Source organism: Oryzias latipes, chromosome 17, assembly GCF_053564925.1.
Source record: "Oryzias latipes strain Hd-rR chromosome 17, Olatipes_Hd-rR_3.1".
Lineage (NCBI taxonomy): Eukaryota > Metazoa > Chordata > Actinopteri > Beloniformes > Adrianichthyidae > Oryzias > Oryzias latipes.
Window position 1 is genome coordinate 28194194 of NC_136253.1, and position 20134 is coordinate 28214327.

The 20134-nt window shown below is 36.7% G+C and overlaps 1 protein-coding gene across 2 annotated transcripts in view; it reads right to left on the reverse strand.

The window, feature by feature from the left end:
* ephb1 (EPH receptor B1) overlaps window positions 1-20134 on the reverse strand; it is a 159592-nt gene that overhangs the window by 13652 nt on the left and 125806 nt on the right. Inside the window, exons 8-12 of one of the 2 annotated variants that reach the window (XM_011486792.4) lie at window positions 19956-20064; window positions 18486-18550; window positions 14333-14521; window positions 13147-13394; window positions 11399-11614 (exon numbers count right to left, since the gene is read on the reverse strand). In XM_011486792.4, coding sequence (XP_011485094.2) covers window positions 11399-11614; window positions 13147-13394; window positions 14333-14521; window positions 18486-18550; window positions 19956-20064 — 827 coding nt within the window. The remainder of the gene's footprint in view (window positions 1-11398; window positions 11615-13146; window positions 13395-14332; window positions 14522-18485; window positions 18551-19955; window positions 20065-20134) is intronic. The other variant, XM_004079228.5, reaches the window with a different exon arrangement.

Here is a 20134-nt window from a genome sequence, read left to right on the forward strand (position 1 = left end):
CGTGATGTTTTGCCATTAATTGAGGATACAATTTTACTACAAAGTAACTCATACTTTTAGCTTTAAATTGTTTTTGTGTGTTTGTAGAAGAACACACGTAGATTTTTTTGCTTTTGTATTTTAGTAATTTTTCTGCTTTTAAAACTACATGTATTGCTTTCTTTCTTTTTGTTGACTGAAGAAAGGATATCCTGTAAAGCTTTTCTAGAAATTGTCGGCCTTTGTGCACATTATATTGAAAAAGAAATTAAAATTAAACACAGCAATTATCTTATCTTATGTATTTTATTACATGCAGTTATTAAATAATGACCTTGACTGGGTAGATTCCTCATTGGATGTGGGGGGCAATTATGATCTTATCAAACACGTAAAACCTAAATAGGCCACAATTTCCCCAAAATGATTGTGAGAGTGCAGTTTTGACTCCTGAAATGAGAAAATTGTGACGGTAAAATTAATTTAGTTTGGGTTTTCTGCCTCAGGCAAACAATTTGGTTACAGTCTAGATTCAAATATTTTTCTCTAAACCCTGGCATTAAGTAAAAAATGTACTTTGTGATTTCTTCTCATTAAATGTTGTCCCCCTTTATTCAACAATAAAACATGTTTTCCTTTTTTTGATTAGACATTTGTGTTTTACAGTAAAAACGTTTTTTTCTTCTTTGGAGTGGTCCTTGACTTGAACCATAAGATTATAAATGGTTTGTCAAATCCATACAGGAGAAAAAATACATTTCGAAAAAATCCTAAAGGAAGTAATTGATATGAAATATTAGAAAAGATAGACATCCAATGGAAAATCATAAAACAACACAACAGTTTGGTAGAGATCCAAGCTGCTATTTTTAGCAGCTTGGATTTTATGTTTCCCTAAAATATAACATTCAGATAGAAGAAGTTTAAAGTTTTTTCTTATGGAGAACAAACTTTAACTGCAGAAAGATGCTTTTATTTCTTGCGTGTACATACATATTCTCTTTGAAGTTTTTCGGGTTTATTCATTATTTTTCAACTTTTTTTGTTGTGTTTTTTGTGCTCAAACTTTCCTGGTTTGAAAATATGATATTAGTTTGACCTTGATTGCTCTCTTTCTGATGCTATCTTTTGTCAGCTGTATTAGACATAACTGATGTTGGGACTCTCTGGGTTCAGAAAATTGGAGTGGCATAAGGTTCGCAATACTGAAGATTGTTACTTTTGTCCAAAAACAGGCGTCATCAATGACTGACATATGATTATGGTCTATGTTCAAATATAGAAGTTTTGGCTTTGTTTAACAAACATATTAACAAAATAAAATCTCCTTTAGGTGTACTTTTTTTCTTATTAAGCATTGATTTGACAGTCAAAGATGTAGCTAATATCATCACTTTAACATGTAGTGTTAGTAGTTGTTGAGTACCCAAAAGTAGAAGAAGATTTCTTTTTCCTTCATCACCTTTTTCAATTTCATTGCTGACAGCACTGTAAAGCTCAACAAGGTGTCTCTTTCTTTCATTTAGTGAGTGGGATAAGGTAAACACAATTTACACAATTGCTGAAATGCAAATCTGCGACAGATGGTACATCAATATGCGTCTTTTCCAGAATCCGAAAAGGGTGGCAGAAGGTGTACAGGAAATCACAATTACATCCTTTATCTGGCTGATTAGTCTGATGCAGATGACAGACGCAGAACATGTCTGTTTTCTTTAACTTCATACATTGACTGTTCTATCACATTCAAATTTTACCCGGGTGTTATTTCCAGTCAATTATATTCATGATGCCTAATTCATCTAAGGGCTATGCTATACAAGTCAACTGCATCACATCATAGATTACTTGTTAATGTCAATTTTACTTACATTTGAAAGTAAAATATAATCTAAAGGAAAAAAAAAAGTATCATAGACCATTTTACATTCAGATGAGGGGGAATGTGGACTAGTATTTTACAATAACCCCAATCTAATTGCCTTTAAAGTCTAGTAGATGTAAGGTGGCTGATTAGTGACATTTGAGTATGGCCTCACTATTTTTAGTATAGACAGAATGTATGTCACCTTTAAGACTGGGGTTTAAAGGCATATTGTGCTTTTCTTTAAAATGGTTTCTTTTAAACAGCAACGACAACAGGAAGACTGCTGCTGGCTCTGTTAAACAACAAAACTTGACACACTTTTTAAGAATACAGTTAATTTCAGGTGTTTGGGTCAGGGGTCTGCGATCTGAGGCTACGGATCCACATACTGGTCTCCATTTTGGCTCTCAAGCTTTGAAGAAAATAGTAATGATTTGAAAAAAAATGTTGTTTTTTTAAGTTCTTGGTTAATTTGCTTTAGCTAATAAACTACTGTTTGCATTTAGATTTTTAACACAACAGCAAAATTATGATAAAAGGTTAAATCTTTTGTCAGAGCGGTTTATTATTAGACTAAACTTAAAGCACATATAGATTTAGTCAAACGTTGGAATCTACACCAATTTTGTCACATTTAAATTTCATAGTAAAAGGATGAAGGACCACCATAGTTATGATGGACAATATCATGTTTATTTTGACTTTCCTAAAAGTTGCAAACCCCTGGGCCAAATAAGCCTAACAAGAAGTTTGGCTCACCATTTAGGTCAAATACATATTTTTTTTAAAAGCACAAAGTGGCTGCCGAAAAGCAAAAAAAAGCAAAAAAAGAAAATTGTTTCTGGCATTCTTAGCAAATAAAATCTTAGGTAGTAAATATTTTAATAATTAGTTTTGAACATTTAATTAACCAGTAATGTTTAACTCTACTTGGTTGAAACAAAAAACAACATGTTATTGTGATACAGCTTTTTTAACAAGATACTGAAAACACTGTCTCAGGGTTAGACAAACTACATGAGTTCAGAGTCAATCCATTTCCAATTGCACGGTTAATAGCTTAACAAGGACTTGGAGTGCAGTTACTTCTATTGGAGGTCATACTTGTTCGATAAATGACCCAAACCTCTGGATTAGTCAATGACCTGCCAGGAATATAAACCTTTCTACGTGGTTTTAAAGATAAAAAGGCTTCTTAGCTTTTGAATGCTGAAGTTTGAGACCAGCTATTAAAAGAATATCGGTCAAATTGAGGATGAAGAGAGGACAAATGCATCAAAAGAAATTTGTTCCTTTGGATGGGTTCATATGGACATTTGTGTTTTCTTTGAAAAAAAGTGCACAGGCTTGAAGCCAGCAAGTGCAGGAAAAGGATGCTAATAGAAAACAGACAAATGACAGAAACAGCAGGGCTGTCCACATAGTGTGAGCGCTGAAGCGGAGCTGAGAGAATGTCACTCGGGTCACGGGGATTTGACGGATGAGCTTTGTTACTGGCTCACTATGACCCCGCCTTTCAACCTCTCTCAGCTTCAATGACACAAGCAAACACACAAACACAAACAAAAAAATAAACACACACATAAAGGCCACCAAGGGCATATTTGTGTGTATGTGCACAAACAGAGCACCCAACACACACCTTGAACAGCGTTCACACAACTGAGAGGACAGTACCCATCGCGTGACATGTCCATCATTGACTGTGGTACAGCCGAAAACTCCAACCTGCACCTGAACTCTTCACTACCGTCCAGTGGGCATAACCCTTAAATAGAAAGGGCATCACCTTTATCTCTAAGTTGTTGTAAAGAACTGCACACTCCATTTATAAAGAAGAAACCTCGTCACGTGTCAACAAGTTGGGTTTCTTGCAAAAAAACAACAACATTTGGATAGAAAAGGTTACGATTTATTTAGCTAACAGTAACAGTTGCAAGGAAGTTGGTAAAATGCTACCCAAGACACAATAAAAACATCACAAGAGGAAGTGTTTTCCAAGCCACACTCAGAGGGGGAGCAAAACATTTTTTGGCCACGTTCTTTTAGCAGCATGTACACATTTCACAGCGAGCACATGAAGGACGACCAGCTCCACCAATGTCATCTGCATAATTTCAGCTGTTACCTTCCAGCAAATTATGCATGGGAAGTGAACTGTTGATTAAAAACAACACAGCAGACAAAGAGGGATTTAGGCAATTATTCACAGAAAAAAGATCAGATCACAGGTGGACCCCGAGGTGCACTCTAATGGCAGATGTGAAACAATCTTTTTACCACTTATGATAATGACATCCACACCACATGGTGCAAAAGCAGCCCCTGAAAGCAACTTCTCTTTTAATAGACCACACATTATATGACCAAACATCAACACAAAAAGCCTTGATTGACATGACATGCATGAAGGGGGCACTTGTACCCACAAAGTTACCATCTCCATGCTGCGGTCTCTCTGCTCTCTTGCAAAGCAGCAGTCTGTCAAATTATTTTTACCTAGTGTGCTCCTCATTAAATTAGAGCATGTTTTGGAAAATTGTTAAGAAAAGTAATGGAAAAAAATCTAATACGTATTGAGCACAAACTAAACAAATACTACAAATTCCCTAAACAATTCAAGACATTTGAGTTTGCAAAAGCAAAAACTGTTATGCATACTCTAAAATCAATGTGACTTGTTTATTTTTGACTGTACCATCACAACATAACCCTCAAATCTTACTGATAACCACCCTGTTAAGTCTGCCGATACACAAATCACCTACAGGGTAAAGTGTTGCATGCTTAAACTTGCGGAGGTAGCGGACAACCCTTTTGTCCGTTTTGCTTTGTGTGCCAAGGACATTAAAGTGTGGGTGACATGGCCTATTTTAATAAGCCAAAATATAGTAAATAGTTTCTATTTCATGTTGCGATTGTTTTTAATATTTTTCGAAAAAGAATAAATAGCGAAAAACGCAATGTAAACAACGAGGACGGCCGCCGGCTTCACGCATTCCGCCGAATTCGCGCCGCCCTGTTTGTGACGTAACGAAAGGAAGACAAGGCAGACAACATGGCTAGCACCGATAGCGAAGCACAGAGTGATGCTACCGTCTCTATTAGCGATTTATCATCAGATGAACAGAAAGATGAAGAGGAAAGTTGCGGAGATTATCATGATGATGAGTCACTTTTGCAACCGTATCGATTCGAACCCTTTTGCGAAAGTGAGGAGGATATAGCAGAAAGTAGTAGGTCTAGTGATCATGCCGATCATGACGATAGCCAGCATAAAGATTCGGCTAGACTCCAGTAAGTCTAAAAAATGTATAAAATTAAATTACTCCACTTACCCTAAAATATACTCAAAATGTCCCCTTTTGGCCTAATCTAAACAAAGGTAAACACTGGTTTTCAACCCAATTTACAAAATAAATGTCACAAAATAAAAGTTTCCCAGATGGTACTACTCTTTAGTTAACAAAGTCACTGTATACCATTAACAACTGTGGAACATTAACAGTTTTACCCGTTTGAACCCGTTTGAAACCTTTTCTCGTGCGCGCGCGCGCGCTCACACACACACAGTTCAGTTTACTCACGGTACCGGCACCTCAAAAGCAAAAGAAAAAAAACGTTGCAGGCCTGTTGCTTCTCTTGCAAAACATTGAGTGCGTTGAAATACTCCAGTTGGATCCAAGGACAACAGAAAACACGACTACTTCGCCTCAATGTGATCCATCGTGATGCACACTAGCTTAGGCTTAGCAGCCTCCGCTCCCGACTCCAGCGCCGTCCTCTCCGACCCAGAAAACGGCTCGCTCGCTTCCAGCTCACCCGCCTTTCCTCGACTCAGAAGCCAAGATCCTCCTCCCAACTCTCCGTTCAAAATTCTTCGTTTGTGTCCCGGTTTTTGTCCCTTCGAAAACGCAGACTTCTCTCCTGCAGATCTGGAGGGAAAAATCCTTCGCCGTCCACCTTCTTGAACTTTCCCCTTTTCAGCAGCGTTTCTTGTTTGGGAATTTTATACACAGATACACTTTCAGTAGATGTATTGCTACATCCAGCTGCCACACAACGACTTGGCATGTTGATGATTAACAGATTTAAACACGAGAGAAACGAAGACTACCGGTTTTGTTTACATGCTGTCCGAAGCGGAACTGCGAAAATCAACGCCTTTCATGACGTCACAGGTCATATCGGGTTCACTTCCAGCCTGCGCTCTAGCGGCAGATCCAAATCTCTGATTCTTTCGAAAGATGTCTATTATTCATATGCTTCGGATTTTTTTCGACGCGAACTATTGGTATCAATAGAATCAGCGTTTAAAGGGCTTTTTTATTTGACAAAGTTGTTCAAAGCATGGCATCCACACTTTAAAGTCCCACTCTGATCAACCTTTGATCTAAAAGCCTTCCCTGTTGTCTTTCAATATGATTGTTGTTTTTTAGCCAGAATCAAAAAAACCTGTGTTGTTTCCAAGCACATATATTCTGCAGAGCGGCAGTACTTTTGCAGAAATTTGCCTCTGAGTTGAGGGCGGAACCATCTGTTCAAAGTAAGCCTGTACTCATTTCCCATCATCCCTTTGTTCTTACCCTCTCCTGCTAGCTTAGAGCCCTTCACAACCCCCACCTAACATTGACTGTGGAGCACAAATGACGAACATGCAGTTTGGAGCCAGATGCTAGGTCAGGCGAGGAAAACGAACATGAACAAAGATATATTTGTCTGCTAACGGATGCATTGGAATTAGGAGGAGCAGGGAGCTTTTGGCCTGGTGATTGTAGTTACGTAACAACTATAAGCTTTTTTAACAGCATTTCTTGTCTGCTTATGATTCACAATGATTTGAACAAAGAAATACTCAAACACAGTTTTAATCTCAATTTTCTTTAAATATATCCTCCATTCTGAGGAATCTGCTACAAGAACATGTTAACACCAAAACACGATTCTCCTTGGAGTGGGTCTTTAATCATTTTTTCTCCATTTCTAAAGATACAAAAATCATGACCACATCTATAAATAGCATTCTTAAATATTTCCCAATGATGTATTAGCGTTCGAAATAAGCGGTTTTCCGAGACAACCAGATTTCACGGATGACAACCAAAAATGAACCTGATGGTTGACTGTGTGACAACCTGGTCTTTTATTCAACATTTTGGAATTTTTCGACTATTTTCCAAAGTTTTTGGGAAACCGAAGTCCGACATTTTAAGATAAAACCGTGTGTAGACGAACGATGTCACGAGACTTCCGAACGAACCGAGTAACGAACCCGAAGACGTGAGCGGCATCAGCCTCAGCAGACTGAGTCGGACGTGGATGATGATGACATATCCCTTGAGGAACTTGTCTGAAATTACTTGTCAAAAATGACAACATTGCAGCTGCATGTCTTGTTTAAAAGATCAGGGATATTAGTCTTTACTGCTACTGCAGTGCACAATGTAAACATGGTATCATTTACACATGTGTTTATTTGAAATAGATGTTATATCATATTATAACTTTTCATCACATATAAATATTACTTTATATTTGGAGTGCTGTACTAGTCCCAGTCCATACAAGTGTTTTAAATTTTAAAAATACTCATTAGGTTACAGTGTTGGTTAATGTAATCAATTTTCTGATATATTAATAATAATACTTTGTGTAACCAGATGCTTCAATATTTAATAAAATGTTTGTTTTTAATATTTAAAGAGTTTTTTAAATGTCCTTCATAAGAGGCAGTTGATATTAGATGTATAGAAGAAATAAAGAAGTACTGACATCTGAGTAGGTTTCGTTGCTGTTGAATATTGGTACCAAAGGACAACCAAAAATTGGGGAGGACAACCAAATATTACTTGCCAGGTTGTCAGGAGGACAACCATTTTTTCCCCCTTATTTCTAACGCTGTTGAGAGTAACAAGATAGGTGTCAAGCAAAGTTGATCATATCGGCTCTGAATAAACAATTTTATTGCATCCCTCTCAATGATTTTTTTTTTTTTTCTTGAAAGGTTAACTGACACATAAAAGCTTTAAATGTAGTTCCTAAATCTACCACCAATACGAGCATTCAGGCATTACCAAAGGCAGGAAAGCCATAGCTAAGAGGAAACCAGCAGTGATTGAACCCTCTAAATGAATTACACACAGCACCATAACAAGACCACTGCAGTTTGAGATTGTCCTGTAAGGCTAATTAATCATGACTTTGGTGGGCTGCCAGTAGAGAGGGAGGACAGCTTCCCTCTGTCTTAAAGGTGCGCAACATTGCTCCAGAGCAAACCCACATCCAGGGTTAACACTATTACCAGCATGCACTCTCATCCACGGCTCCAACATCACACCACAGGCACTGTCATTGATGTAGTTAGAGTTGCAGGCACGGATTAGAAAGCAGTTTAGAGCAAAAATGAGTCATGTTCAAAAATGATCTGGTAGCAAACACAAATACATTGCAATAATAAAAGTATAAAGGTAAGGCATCATCTGAATGTTTTTGTTCAACATATTGCTCAACAAAATGTATGAACCACATCCTTTCTGAGAAAAAAGAGAACCTTTCTATAATTACAGCTGTCCATGCTTTGACCTCTGAGCTCTTTTAGGTTTTATGGATACCAGCCATATGGACTCTTTGTAGAATCTTCATTAAAAGACTTCAAAACACCGAGCACAATCTATAATCCAATCTTTTTAAACTGTTTCATTAGGTAGCTTAGTGGGACAGACAACAGAGGTGCTGCTCCCCTTTGTTGCTGAATAATGCTAATTCAGCTAAGTTTAGCCACAGGGGTTAAGAATACAAAGCAGGCTATTCCTGGGGAGCGATTAGCTCTTAGTCACCCTGATGGGAGGTCAAATCTCCTCTGGCTGAAACCTCACCACTGTTGATCATACCTTGGAAACCAACTTAGCTTGTTTAACCTGAAGTAATGAGTCTCTGGAAAAGCAATTTTAATCTATTACCATTTTATTTATTTTTTTGTTTGTTTTCAACATTTACATAATCAAAACAATATTTTATTAATATATGTTTATTTATTTAGAATATTTCTGACTGGACAAAATGCCTTTGATCTAAAGGGTTACATGTCTTGTCATATCTCTGATGTTTATCCAAAAATAGGCCCTTTTATATTATAATCTATTCAGATTGTATTCATATTTATTCATAAGCTTTATTGTACCACCATAGAATGGCAAATTCACAATGAATGTGGTGACTGATTTACAGAGAACACCCCCAAGGTGATTTAATGAAACAAGTCGAACTTTCAGTTCCAAGGTAAAGCTGTCTGGTAGGACTTGTGTGGAACACTGGAGGCTGTCAAACCAAAATTCAAAGAGGATCACAGGAGAACAAGATATGGTTCAGCCAAATAAAATATATTCATCTTAAAACTGATTAAGCTTTTCACAACAAGTAAAACCAAACTGTTTAATGTTAAATAAAAAGAACAATGCTCTTTCCAGCAGACAATTGGAACAAATATTATAAAGTGAGTACAAAATATTATTCAAAGTTCGATGATAAGACTTGTTTTTAGGTAAGACATTAACTATTATCAAATCTACCTCATGCAACAAATTCAACATATAAAAACGATTCAATAGGTTGAACCAAATTTGTTCTGATCTATTTAGTTTATCACATCTGCACTTATTATTTTACTTAAATCTTCACAATTTTGATTAGGATTTTAATTTGCCTCACTTTAGCCTTTACATTTTACTTAAAGACTCTGATGAAAATTGTGTTTTTGGTTTTTTAACATTATTTTGGCATTCCTCTTAAAATGGAGGGCAATGTAAAGAAAATTACACTTAAAATGGCATTACTGTTTATTTCTTTATTTAAATTAATGTAAACCAACAAGGAAAAGCTCTTGAAAAAAGCTTGTAGATGTAACGTATAAACTACAGTTGCCAGGTCACAAGCTCCATGCTCCTTTCCATTCTGATGCATCTACTTGCAGACAAATAGATCCATGTGCCTCTTTATTTCCCTCTTCCACAAAGGTATATGGCTAAAAACTGTACATCTGGATAGCTCCAATGTTTTTCACCATTTTGTTGCATAAGTAATGTAAGGTTAAGGGTGTGACGGGGTGTATGCTAACGGGAGAGAGTGTAATTAAGTGTTTGATGGGAAGGGAGCTGGCTTTCTCTCCGCTAACTGTACCGCCCACAAGTCAGGGGCAAATTTCCAGTGTACTGCCTCTCTGCAGAAACTAAGTCCAAAAAAATGACACAGATTTTTCAATTTTGGCTTAAAAAGGCATGAATTATGCCTAAAAGACCACTGGGAACACTTTTCTGAGTGGTGCTTTAATTGTAGATGCTTGGGTATGGACAATTTCCCAGTCAAATATGAAATGTGGAAATTTATTTTGATTATAAATATAAATATATATATATATATATATATATATATATATATATATATATATATATATATATATATATATATATATATATATTTAGGGTGTTAAATACATAAAAAATTATATTTTAATTGTAACCAGTGCATCATCATAATCTACCTTTTTTTTGTTAAATGATCTAAAATCATTTTATGTGCCTCACACAAATAGAATCATAGGTCTGTAGTAGTGACCAAACTAGCCTGGAAATAAAAGTCTCAAAATCAGCTAGTGTAACATAATATGATGTAAATATCCATGTTGAGACTTTTCATAGACCTTCATTCATTTTATACAATCTGACACTAATGCATAATAAGTTTATACCTAATCTCAGTTGGCAGAGCAGCACTAACTTTAGAAATGGTATCTGGCAGATTATAACCACTCTTTGCTCCCCATAAAGACCACATACCAAACAGTATTAGTGAACATATCTTTTAATATTTCATTAAATCACATGTATATGTATCCACACATGCGGTTGCGCACACAGTTGCTATTCTCCAACCCAGTATGGAACTGCCACCAAAATAACCTTACTGCCTGCTTGTGAGACTGCGAAAGTGGGTTGAGACGTAGAAACAGGAGAGGTAGAAACTGAAGTAACGATGGCTGCTAATAATTACAGATCTGTAGCGTGGAGGAGTTAATGAGGAGCTAAAGCCTCCCATGATGCCATAGTACGAACGAACGAGTAGTGAGGGAGAAGGGAGGGAAAAAGAGGTGGGAGATGTCAGTTTGAGGGGCTGCAGTGCCCTTTGCTTTCTCTGCACTCAGGGCATGCCAACGAGAGAGAAGGCTTCCCAGAGGAGGCTAGTCTCCACACTAATGAAGATGTGACAGAACTCCAGTCTGTGACTTGGTGAGTGTAAGGAAGTGGAGGAAGAGGGATGAGGAAGAAGAGTGACAGCTCATATAAAATAGATGGCACTGAGAAGGTGAGAGGCATTTAAAAAGAATGAACTGTGTCAGCGCCAAAACTTTGTTCGAGTGAAGCGAGGAAGCTTGTGTTTTTTAATTGCTGTGTATTCAGTAAAGTTATATTAAAACTTTCTCTGTAGACCACCACTAAATTGGTTTCTAATGCAAAACAACTGTAAAAACATAAAAAAAGGGAAAGTGGAGGTACTCACCAGAGAGCTGGTGTAGCTGGGATCAGATGTGTCATCCTGTAGATAGCGTGACAGGCCAAAGTCTGATACTTTACAAACCAAGTTGCTGTTGACAAGAATGTTTCTTGCAGCCAGGTCACGATGAACATAATTCATTTCTGAGAGATATTTCATTCCTGCTGCGATGCCGCGCATCATTCCCACCAACTGGATCACTGTGAACTGACCGTCATTTTGCTGGGGAACACATAAATGAAAAGAATTATAGTGTTGACAATCTTTTAAAGGGCACAGACGCACACAATTTGATCATGTGATTTACAGAAAACCAATTAATGTTGCAGAAGAAATAAGAAATTATATTGGTCTTTCAATAAACCATCCATCCATCCATCCATCCATCCATCCATCCATCCATCCATCCATCCATCCATCCATCCATCCATCCATCCATCCGTATAGCAACCAAAGTGCTGAACATACAGTCAAATATAAATAAAATCACTAAACAGTAGAGAAGCAATAACGATTAAGCAATAAAAGCAATGAAACAATAAAAGCCATAAAACAACATAGGTAAAGAAGCAGAGTTATTATTACCGTGTTAACCATTTATAATATTGTGTGGGTGTCATCTTTTTTATTGTTTATTTTTTGTTTAAGATATTTTAATTAGAAGACATCTGCACCTCTTTTTGATTTTGTGACAATTTCTGATACATTTAGGTTCCTAAGAAAATAATGACAGTACATGGTTATTAAATAAGAATAAACTGATTCCATTATGCAGCATTTTATTAAGTAAAGTAATAAAAACTTCAGTCAAGTCACAAATATTTAACTCACATGGAATTTATATTTCTGTACTATCAGTGCTTAGTGTTGTCACTAACTTTGAGAATGGGCAAATTCAATGTGATAAGAGGATTTTCCCCAGATACATCTCAGAATATCACGATTCACTGAGTTGATTTACTTTTATTTAATGTTTTGAAAAATCCTCCTTTGAATACTCACTGACTCATTTCATGGTGATGCTTAAGAGTTTAACCAATCCGTCATAAAACCGTCTTTTTTCAGTATAGTCCTGTATGATCACTAATGAAGCTGCTTGAGGAATCATAATGCCCAGGACATTTTCTTACAGCTTGGTCCTCTTTTTTGAATCAAACATAGAACGATATTTAAAAATATGAAATGGCACAGTGGGCCATATATTCAGTGAAGCCTGGTTGAGGTGTTGTAGTCCTTAATCTCTCTGTTTTGGTCGCTCTACTCTGGTTTGACTGTTCACAAGCCTTTGAACTCTAGAAACACAGTAACAAATAAGTGTGTAAGCGAGATCGATGGAAACACGAGTCGGATATGGCGGTTAGCAAAGCTAACTTCAAAGAGGCCATTTAAACCCACCAGAGATCAAAGTGGAATAAAACACCAATCCGTGAGATTGAAGAAAGGAGGGAAAAAAGCACAGCTGAATATTGATTAAATTGTGTGTCTGCTCAATTCTCACCACAAAAGAAAGAGTGAAAAGCTAGTAATAGCTCCTGGCATTAATTGAGTAGTTTAAGGCTAACAAGTTGAGGCAAAGTAAATTAGTCAATTTTTGCTTGATTTAAATTGCCTATTTGTTGTAGCTGGGCGTGTCCTTAGTTGACTCAGGATTAATCAGAAATGGTTGAGTCGATTGGGATGATCTTTAAACTAAATTTCAGACCAGCTCCTACTATAGACAATCTAAACAGAATAAGCAAACCTTTTTCACTCACCCTTAGAAAAGAGTCAAGGGCACCATTCTCCATAAACTCTGTGAGGATCATGACAGGCCGGCTCTTTGTGACGACCCCCTCCAAGCGTATTATGTTTGGGTGGTCAAACTGACCCATGATTGAAGCCTCAGATAGGAAGTCTCGCCTCTGCTTCTCCACGTAGCCGGCCTTGAGTGTTTTAATGGCGACGAAGATCTCCCTCTTACCAGGCAGCTTCAAACGGCCTTTGTACACCTCACCAAATTCACCTGATAAAGCAGACAAGTGCAGAGTCAAAACCAGCTACTCATTAATCTGTTTTAAAAGTCGTAGTTTGAAAAAAGTTTGTCAAACACTCCAATTTCATTATACTTGTGACAATGACAAACAAAGATCTATCTGTCTAAACTTCTTTGTCTTTTTAATGATGTTTTGCTGTCCAGTTTAGACAAGAGTCATCTAACAAGACAACAAGGATAATGCATAGTGCATTTACGTGTGTGAAGCAAAAAGTGCAGTGCCAAGCACTATTTAGTAAACATCTGGAACCCATTTGATTAATTATCACCACTCTGGTATCCTGCAGAGATACCAAACGGTGAAATGAACAAAAAATAAACAATCTTAAATTTGTAATTCCCTGTGAAATGTTCCACTACCTTACTTTTGCTCAGTAATGAGTTTGTTTCATCCACAAGATCTCATAGTGAAAAATGTAAAAGTTATAGCAATACAAAGATTCAAAGCTGTGTTTGCCTCCAGTTGGTCAAAAGTTACTTCAAAGCCCTTAACCGCATGCTCATGGTTTTGAATAAACATTTTTATTTTCTGCTGAAACAAAGACATATGCAAGATGTATGCAAATATTTTCCATATTCAGTCAATTAAAAAGGTTTGATGCAAGGTAGAGCTTATTTAGAGCAAAACCAATAAAGCAAAAGCCTAGAGACGCACAGGAAATATGCAGAGAGCCTTGAGTTATTTCTAATACCCTTAGGTCCCTTGGTAGCTAACCCATATACTGCTGGTGCAGTTGACATGGGGCGTCATGTTTCCCTGATCGAAGTAGCTGCCAAAAGGGTTAGCTTTATGACCCTGAACAGATTTCATCCAGACTTAATTGCACACAGACATGTACATGTCTGAAATGACAGAAATACACAGAAAGATACTCTACAAGTAATCCAGACCCTTTTTTTTGCCTCACCTGCACCAATCACCTCCTCTATCTTGACAGTGGAGACGTCAATCTCCTTGGCAAATTCTCTCACAGCTTCATTGGGGTCTTCATAGGTAAAAGGATCAATGTAGATCTTCATTCCTGGAGAGCCTGAGAAGTGGGTCGGGCAGCCAAGTGGGGATGGGCAGTTAGACATGTCGGCTCGCAAAGAGAGTTCTAGAACAACCAAAGTGTTTCTATGAGCTTTCCAAAAGAAGATACTGTTCTTTATTTGATGGGCAATGTCTTGCATTAATGGGTGATTATTGCAGTAATACTTCAAGTTAATGCACTATATGACATAGCATTACTTAAACTCACTACAAGCTGTTAACTGTGGCAAATGATGCAAACTCCATTTACTCTGTGATCCAAATCTGAGATAGGCCACAGAACAGCAGATATAAATTAATTATATGTATCTTAAGCACAATAAATACTAAGGTAGGTGATAAGGTAGACCAGACTAAGGCTAAATGATCCAATGATTCATTCAAGCAAATAATGGACTGGTAATTTTTATTTTATCTTTTTTTTCATGTAAGCTTTTTTTCTGTATTTTTCTTTTAGATTCTTTTACAATACAGTACAAAGGGACAGATATAAAAGCTAGGATTTATTGATATAAAATGCAGATTTTTTTGTATAACTTCATTTTAGTAAAAGATTATTATTATTATTTATTTATTTATTTATTTATTTTTCTCTACTATTTGTTTCCATAGGGGCTCTATCAGGGGAAACACTGCTATAAACAAGCTCTTTTTCGATTTCACAATAGCAAAGTTCAGTTTATCACATGCTTGGTTATTATTTTATTTTAAGTAAGTGACTTAAGGCCACAAGACAAACAACAATGCGGCCATATATAAATCACCACTATGGCAGTGAAGGGCGTCCCTCTTTCTCAGATCACTTTTTGCTCCTCTAAGCTCTGTAGATATTATTTGAATGAATCCATCTCCTTCAAGCCAATTTTGTGTTTAGTCATTTGCCTTTATTACATAGAAGGATGGAGGGGTCTCAAGAGACAGAGCAGGGACAGTTTTAGTCCTAGGATCAGAGTGCCTCACCTTGCTCTTGACTAAAATCCAATTTCAGTTACAACACAAATTGCTTTCAACCCCTTTTTGGTGGGTGTAATTGATCATTACAGATTCTATGCATATTGAATCCAAGCTAATTCATCTGAGAGTGTTGCCTTTGCAGCACTTGAAGTCTTAGCATGTAGGATTCACACTAACAGGCTTTTGGGAGCAGATCTACAAACTATCTTAAGCTCATGTGCACATACTTGGAAGTAAACATGCATCCACTACATTCCAATTTACAGCCTAGAGCTGACTTTCATTTATAATTTAAAATGCAAAGAGTTTATTTCTTTCCCTCCTTGTAGTGCAGCCCCGGTTAAGTGGACTGATTTATATATGGCCACTTCATAAAAAACAAGACTACCATTTTAATATTTTACAGACTTTTCCTTGGTAAATGTATCAGAATACAATTTTTCCTTTAACAAAGACAGACAATCTTTGTAGGAGAGGAGACATCTCAAAATTTGCAAAACTCCCCTCGTATATCAAATAAGTAAAAAATATACAAAATAGAAACATTTTTTGTGCATTGTTATTTAAGTCTTTTATGCTGAGTATTTCCTGATACAGTAAAAAGAAGGTTGCAGATTTGTCTTTATTTTTTGTAATGTTCTGCCTTCACCCTGCAGCACATAACTCTCAATGGATCAGCTGTCAACTTAGCAGTGACTGAGGCAACACAACCCATAAGGAGGTACGGTTTCTTTGCCATAATTAGTCAGAGCTGTAGGGTGTAACAATAGTAGGCAGAGGGGATTTAATGTTGTAGCTAATAGGTTTAAATGAAAATGTACTGCAGAGTCCATAACCATGTTATTTTCACCATTGGCCATCAGTGAGCTTACTATTTGTCTATTCGCCTTGCTTTCTGAGTGGCTCTAATGTATCCACAAATCAACCACCCAGGAGTAATGCTTACACTGATCTATTTCTGCTGAAGTCACAATTGGATTAAAGGTCTTACTTAACAAAATTTACATACTGTTTTAGGACCAAGAGATATCTCTGTAACAGAAAGACAAGCTCAATAAATCATCATTGTTTGAAGTTAAAGGGACACTTCCATATGTTTGCCTTTCAGCAAGAGAGCACCATTTTTTCTCTATGTCTTTTCCCTGACAATATCTGTAATTCACAATTTTATCTTTAATGTCATTATAGGCTTAAAGAAAAAAACAAAAAGTTGCAGAGCACCATATTTTGGTTGCTATGAAGTGGACACCAATTTGGATTGCAGATTTTTCTCCTGCCTAATTAACACATTTTTCATCAGAACAATTAAAATAAATGATGTTTGTGTTTCACAGTATGATTTAAAGAAAAGCTCTAGCAATTATATGGATTAACTGTGTCCGAAAATAAACGTGATAAGGCATTTACACAATTTATTAATTTTAAAAGGAAACAAAATTTGCTATTAACAGCTTTAAGTTCATAAAAATATGTGCCACAATATTTAGGACAATTACGTGTAATTACTTATCCTACTGCGCTGTGAATAATCATTTGTAACACTTCTACTTTTATTAATGTATTCTCCTTTCAATAAAAAGTCAAATCTAAATGTATTTTGGGAATAAGAAATGGGTTTCCCTTTCAACTCTTATTTATGAGCACCACTTGCAGAAGTCCAAACATCTGCAGCAACAAAAGAACCAACAGGGCTCAGAGATTAGTCATTTAAAATGTGTTGGTGTGCATATGCAGGGACGCATTAGGGCATGAAATATGTAGGAGAGGGAAGTCTACGAGGAAAAGGAGCCACTGTGAAAACTTTCTGATTCAGCTAAATGAGGTCATGAACGCAGGCCACACGATGAGGCATCACTGGATTTCTTTGTCTAAGTTTCAGTCACTTTCTAAAGCTGTCACATCGAAGTTTGGAGAAATCTTTAAAAGTCAGATTTCAAAGCAAAGATCGTTCAGTTGCATCACTACATTTTCATTATTCTTGCAGCAGCATTTCTATTGAGCAGGGCTGAAAAAGTGTACTGATGTGTGCGGCATCAGACAGCTGCTTGAAGGCTCTTTTCTGAAGGTTCACCTAAAATGATTGGCTGACTAGTTCCATTTTGTTCCTGCTCAGAATGCTGTCATTCCAAATGTATTTGTCAAATTTTGAATAGACAAAGGAAAACAATGCCACATGCAATGGTGGCGGCTAATGAGGATTTTTAGATGGCTGACGGTCTAAATCTCTGCATAGGATCCCTTATCAGCATTTGTCTTGTTTCCATTAAAAATAGCTTTTTGGACAATGAGGAAAGTGTCTCCATTGTTCTAGTTTCATGACTTCTCCTAAAGAAATACTTCTGAATGTGACTGTGACAAAACTGACTAAATGCACACAGCAGTTTCGATGAACCAAAAGCTGCCACTACTGTAGCTTTCGACACAATAACTGTGTTCAAACACTTTGCTGTGTCAGGCTCAACAAAACTTAATCCTCTTGAGTGAGCCCGTTTTCCGACCGCCAGCTTGGCAGAATGTAAGGTTTTCGATTGAGGTACAAAGCCAGAACACATCTTTTTGTGTGCTTGTTTGCGGCAGAGTGTGTCAGTTATTATATGTTTGTCCCCACAGGCTTCCTTCCATCAGAGTTCAATGCCCAGAAAGTAATTTAACATGACGCAATCACAGCTCCAATACAGTCCAAAGTCATGTGAGTCACTGTTACATAAGTACAGGGGGGAAAAACTCCTTTTATGGTTCTGTAAAAAAGGAATTGCCCCCTTTTCTGATTTCTTTTTTTCCTCTGTGGTATTTGTCACATGTAATTTGGTTGAAATTCCTTAAAATTCTAGTTAAAGACATTCAAGTCTTCAAAAACCTTCATATTAATAAAAAAAATAATACTTTGAGAGAGCAGATACTTTTTGAAAGCCCTGGAAACGAACTGTCTAATTTTATATCTATTTAAGTTGAACAAAGTCTACAATTTTACATGCACCCAAATTATGTTGTATGTTTCAAGTAAACCAATACACTATGACTGTATAAAATGGATCATAAGCTTTCTAAATTTGTGAGATTCAAGTTGGACTCACCTCTTCCTGTGCTGTAATGCTGCAGCTTGTCACTGTATACCGCCTCCTTGGTGTAAGCTCTTTTCCTGGGAAAGAGACACATTTTGAGAGAAACCTTTGGGGTTGGCAGGATGAAAGGAAGACTAAATACGGTTTTAATTCATGTTCATGACATTCTTTGTGGCCTGAAAATGACGCAGATTGAATTCAGTCAATTTCGCCAAGTTTGCGGTGGCAAATGATGTTTCTGAAAATGAGCTGATTTTTAATTAGACCTTGATGGGATCTGTCTCCTTTTCATCTGTCTCCTCTGCTTCAGCATCAAAAGAGCATGGCCCATTTGATGAACATTTGACTTGCTCAAGCTTGCACCCAGCACTGGAGGAAATGTCACTTTCATATGTTTAAAGCAGAGCTTAAAAAAAATTGACAAACTGCTGCTAAATGATATTGGTTTAACAGAGCACAGTAGAGCTGACACATTTTTTCTGAAAATTTTTTTTTTCAGTGAGAACAGTAGTGTAGCTCCCTCCCTTTCATCACGTCTTTTACCATTTTGTGGCACTTTAATCTTTACTCAGCACAGTGCTGATAGATAGAAGAGACAAGAATAGAAAGCTACATTTAATGTAACACATGCATGTTAAAGTGCACAGTATATAATTGCATGTATATGAAGGATATCAGAAAAATTTATCATCAAGTACAGGTTCAGAGAGGATCTGAAAAGTGCTATCCTACGCATTACAGTTTGAAAAAAAATTCTAAGTAAAAATACAAATTCATTTTAGATCCAATATATATAGATTTTTAAACCCTTTATCGGTAATAATCTGTATTTTTTTAATTATATTTGGTATCCTATGTTTGCCACTTGATATTAGTCTGATATTTTGGAAAGTTTTGCTACAAAGCACTACCTCAACTCAGATCCAGGGACTTAGACAAGCTACCCTCGCATCCCTCCTTTTTTTCCAATTTAATCCTTACATCTGACAACACTTCTGTTGTTCTGTGTAGGTAAATACGAGTTCATTGCCATTACAGTGACTAAAATATCCTCAAGGTGAAAAAAATATCATCACAATAGTGTTTGATAACCAGAATATTCGACATAACGGTTTATGACAAAAAAAAAAAAACGAGTTTTTTTTTTTTATCATAACTGTGGATGACTGGGATGCCTGCATTGAGCCAATTGTCAGTGTTCAAAGTCCAGGCTAAAACATCTGCAATAATTTAGAAAATGTGTAGTTTTACATGAACAACAAATCGATAAAAGTGACCTAGAAACATCTGGCAGTTATTTTTTTAAGTAACTTTTTTTGTTTTTTTGTCTTTAAGAAGTTTTAATCCAGTATCAATCTTTAAAAAGGTAAAAGTAGAGTTGCTGGTGCATTCAGTTATACTAGCTTTGTATTTTTTAGCACTGGAGTTTCAAACTCTGCAATATGCATAGCAAGAGACAGAAAAAGACAATGTGAAGGTTACCTGCTGCACACGATAGAAATGGCAATAAGAGAAACAATGAAGACCACTCCTGCTGCTGCCGAGCCCGCAATCAAAGGAAGCTGCTCCCTCAGCTCTGATTTGAAGTCATCTAGATTACACAAGAAGAAGAACAGACAGGCAGCTGCTGAGAAGGTACCAAGTAAGACTTATCTTCATTT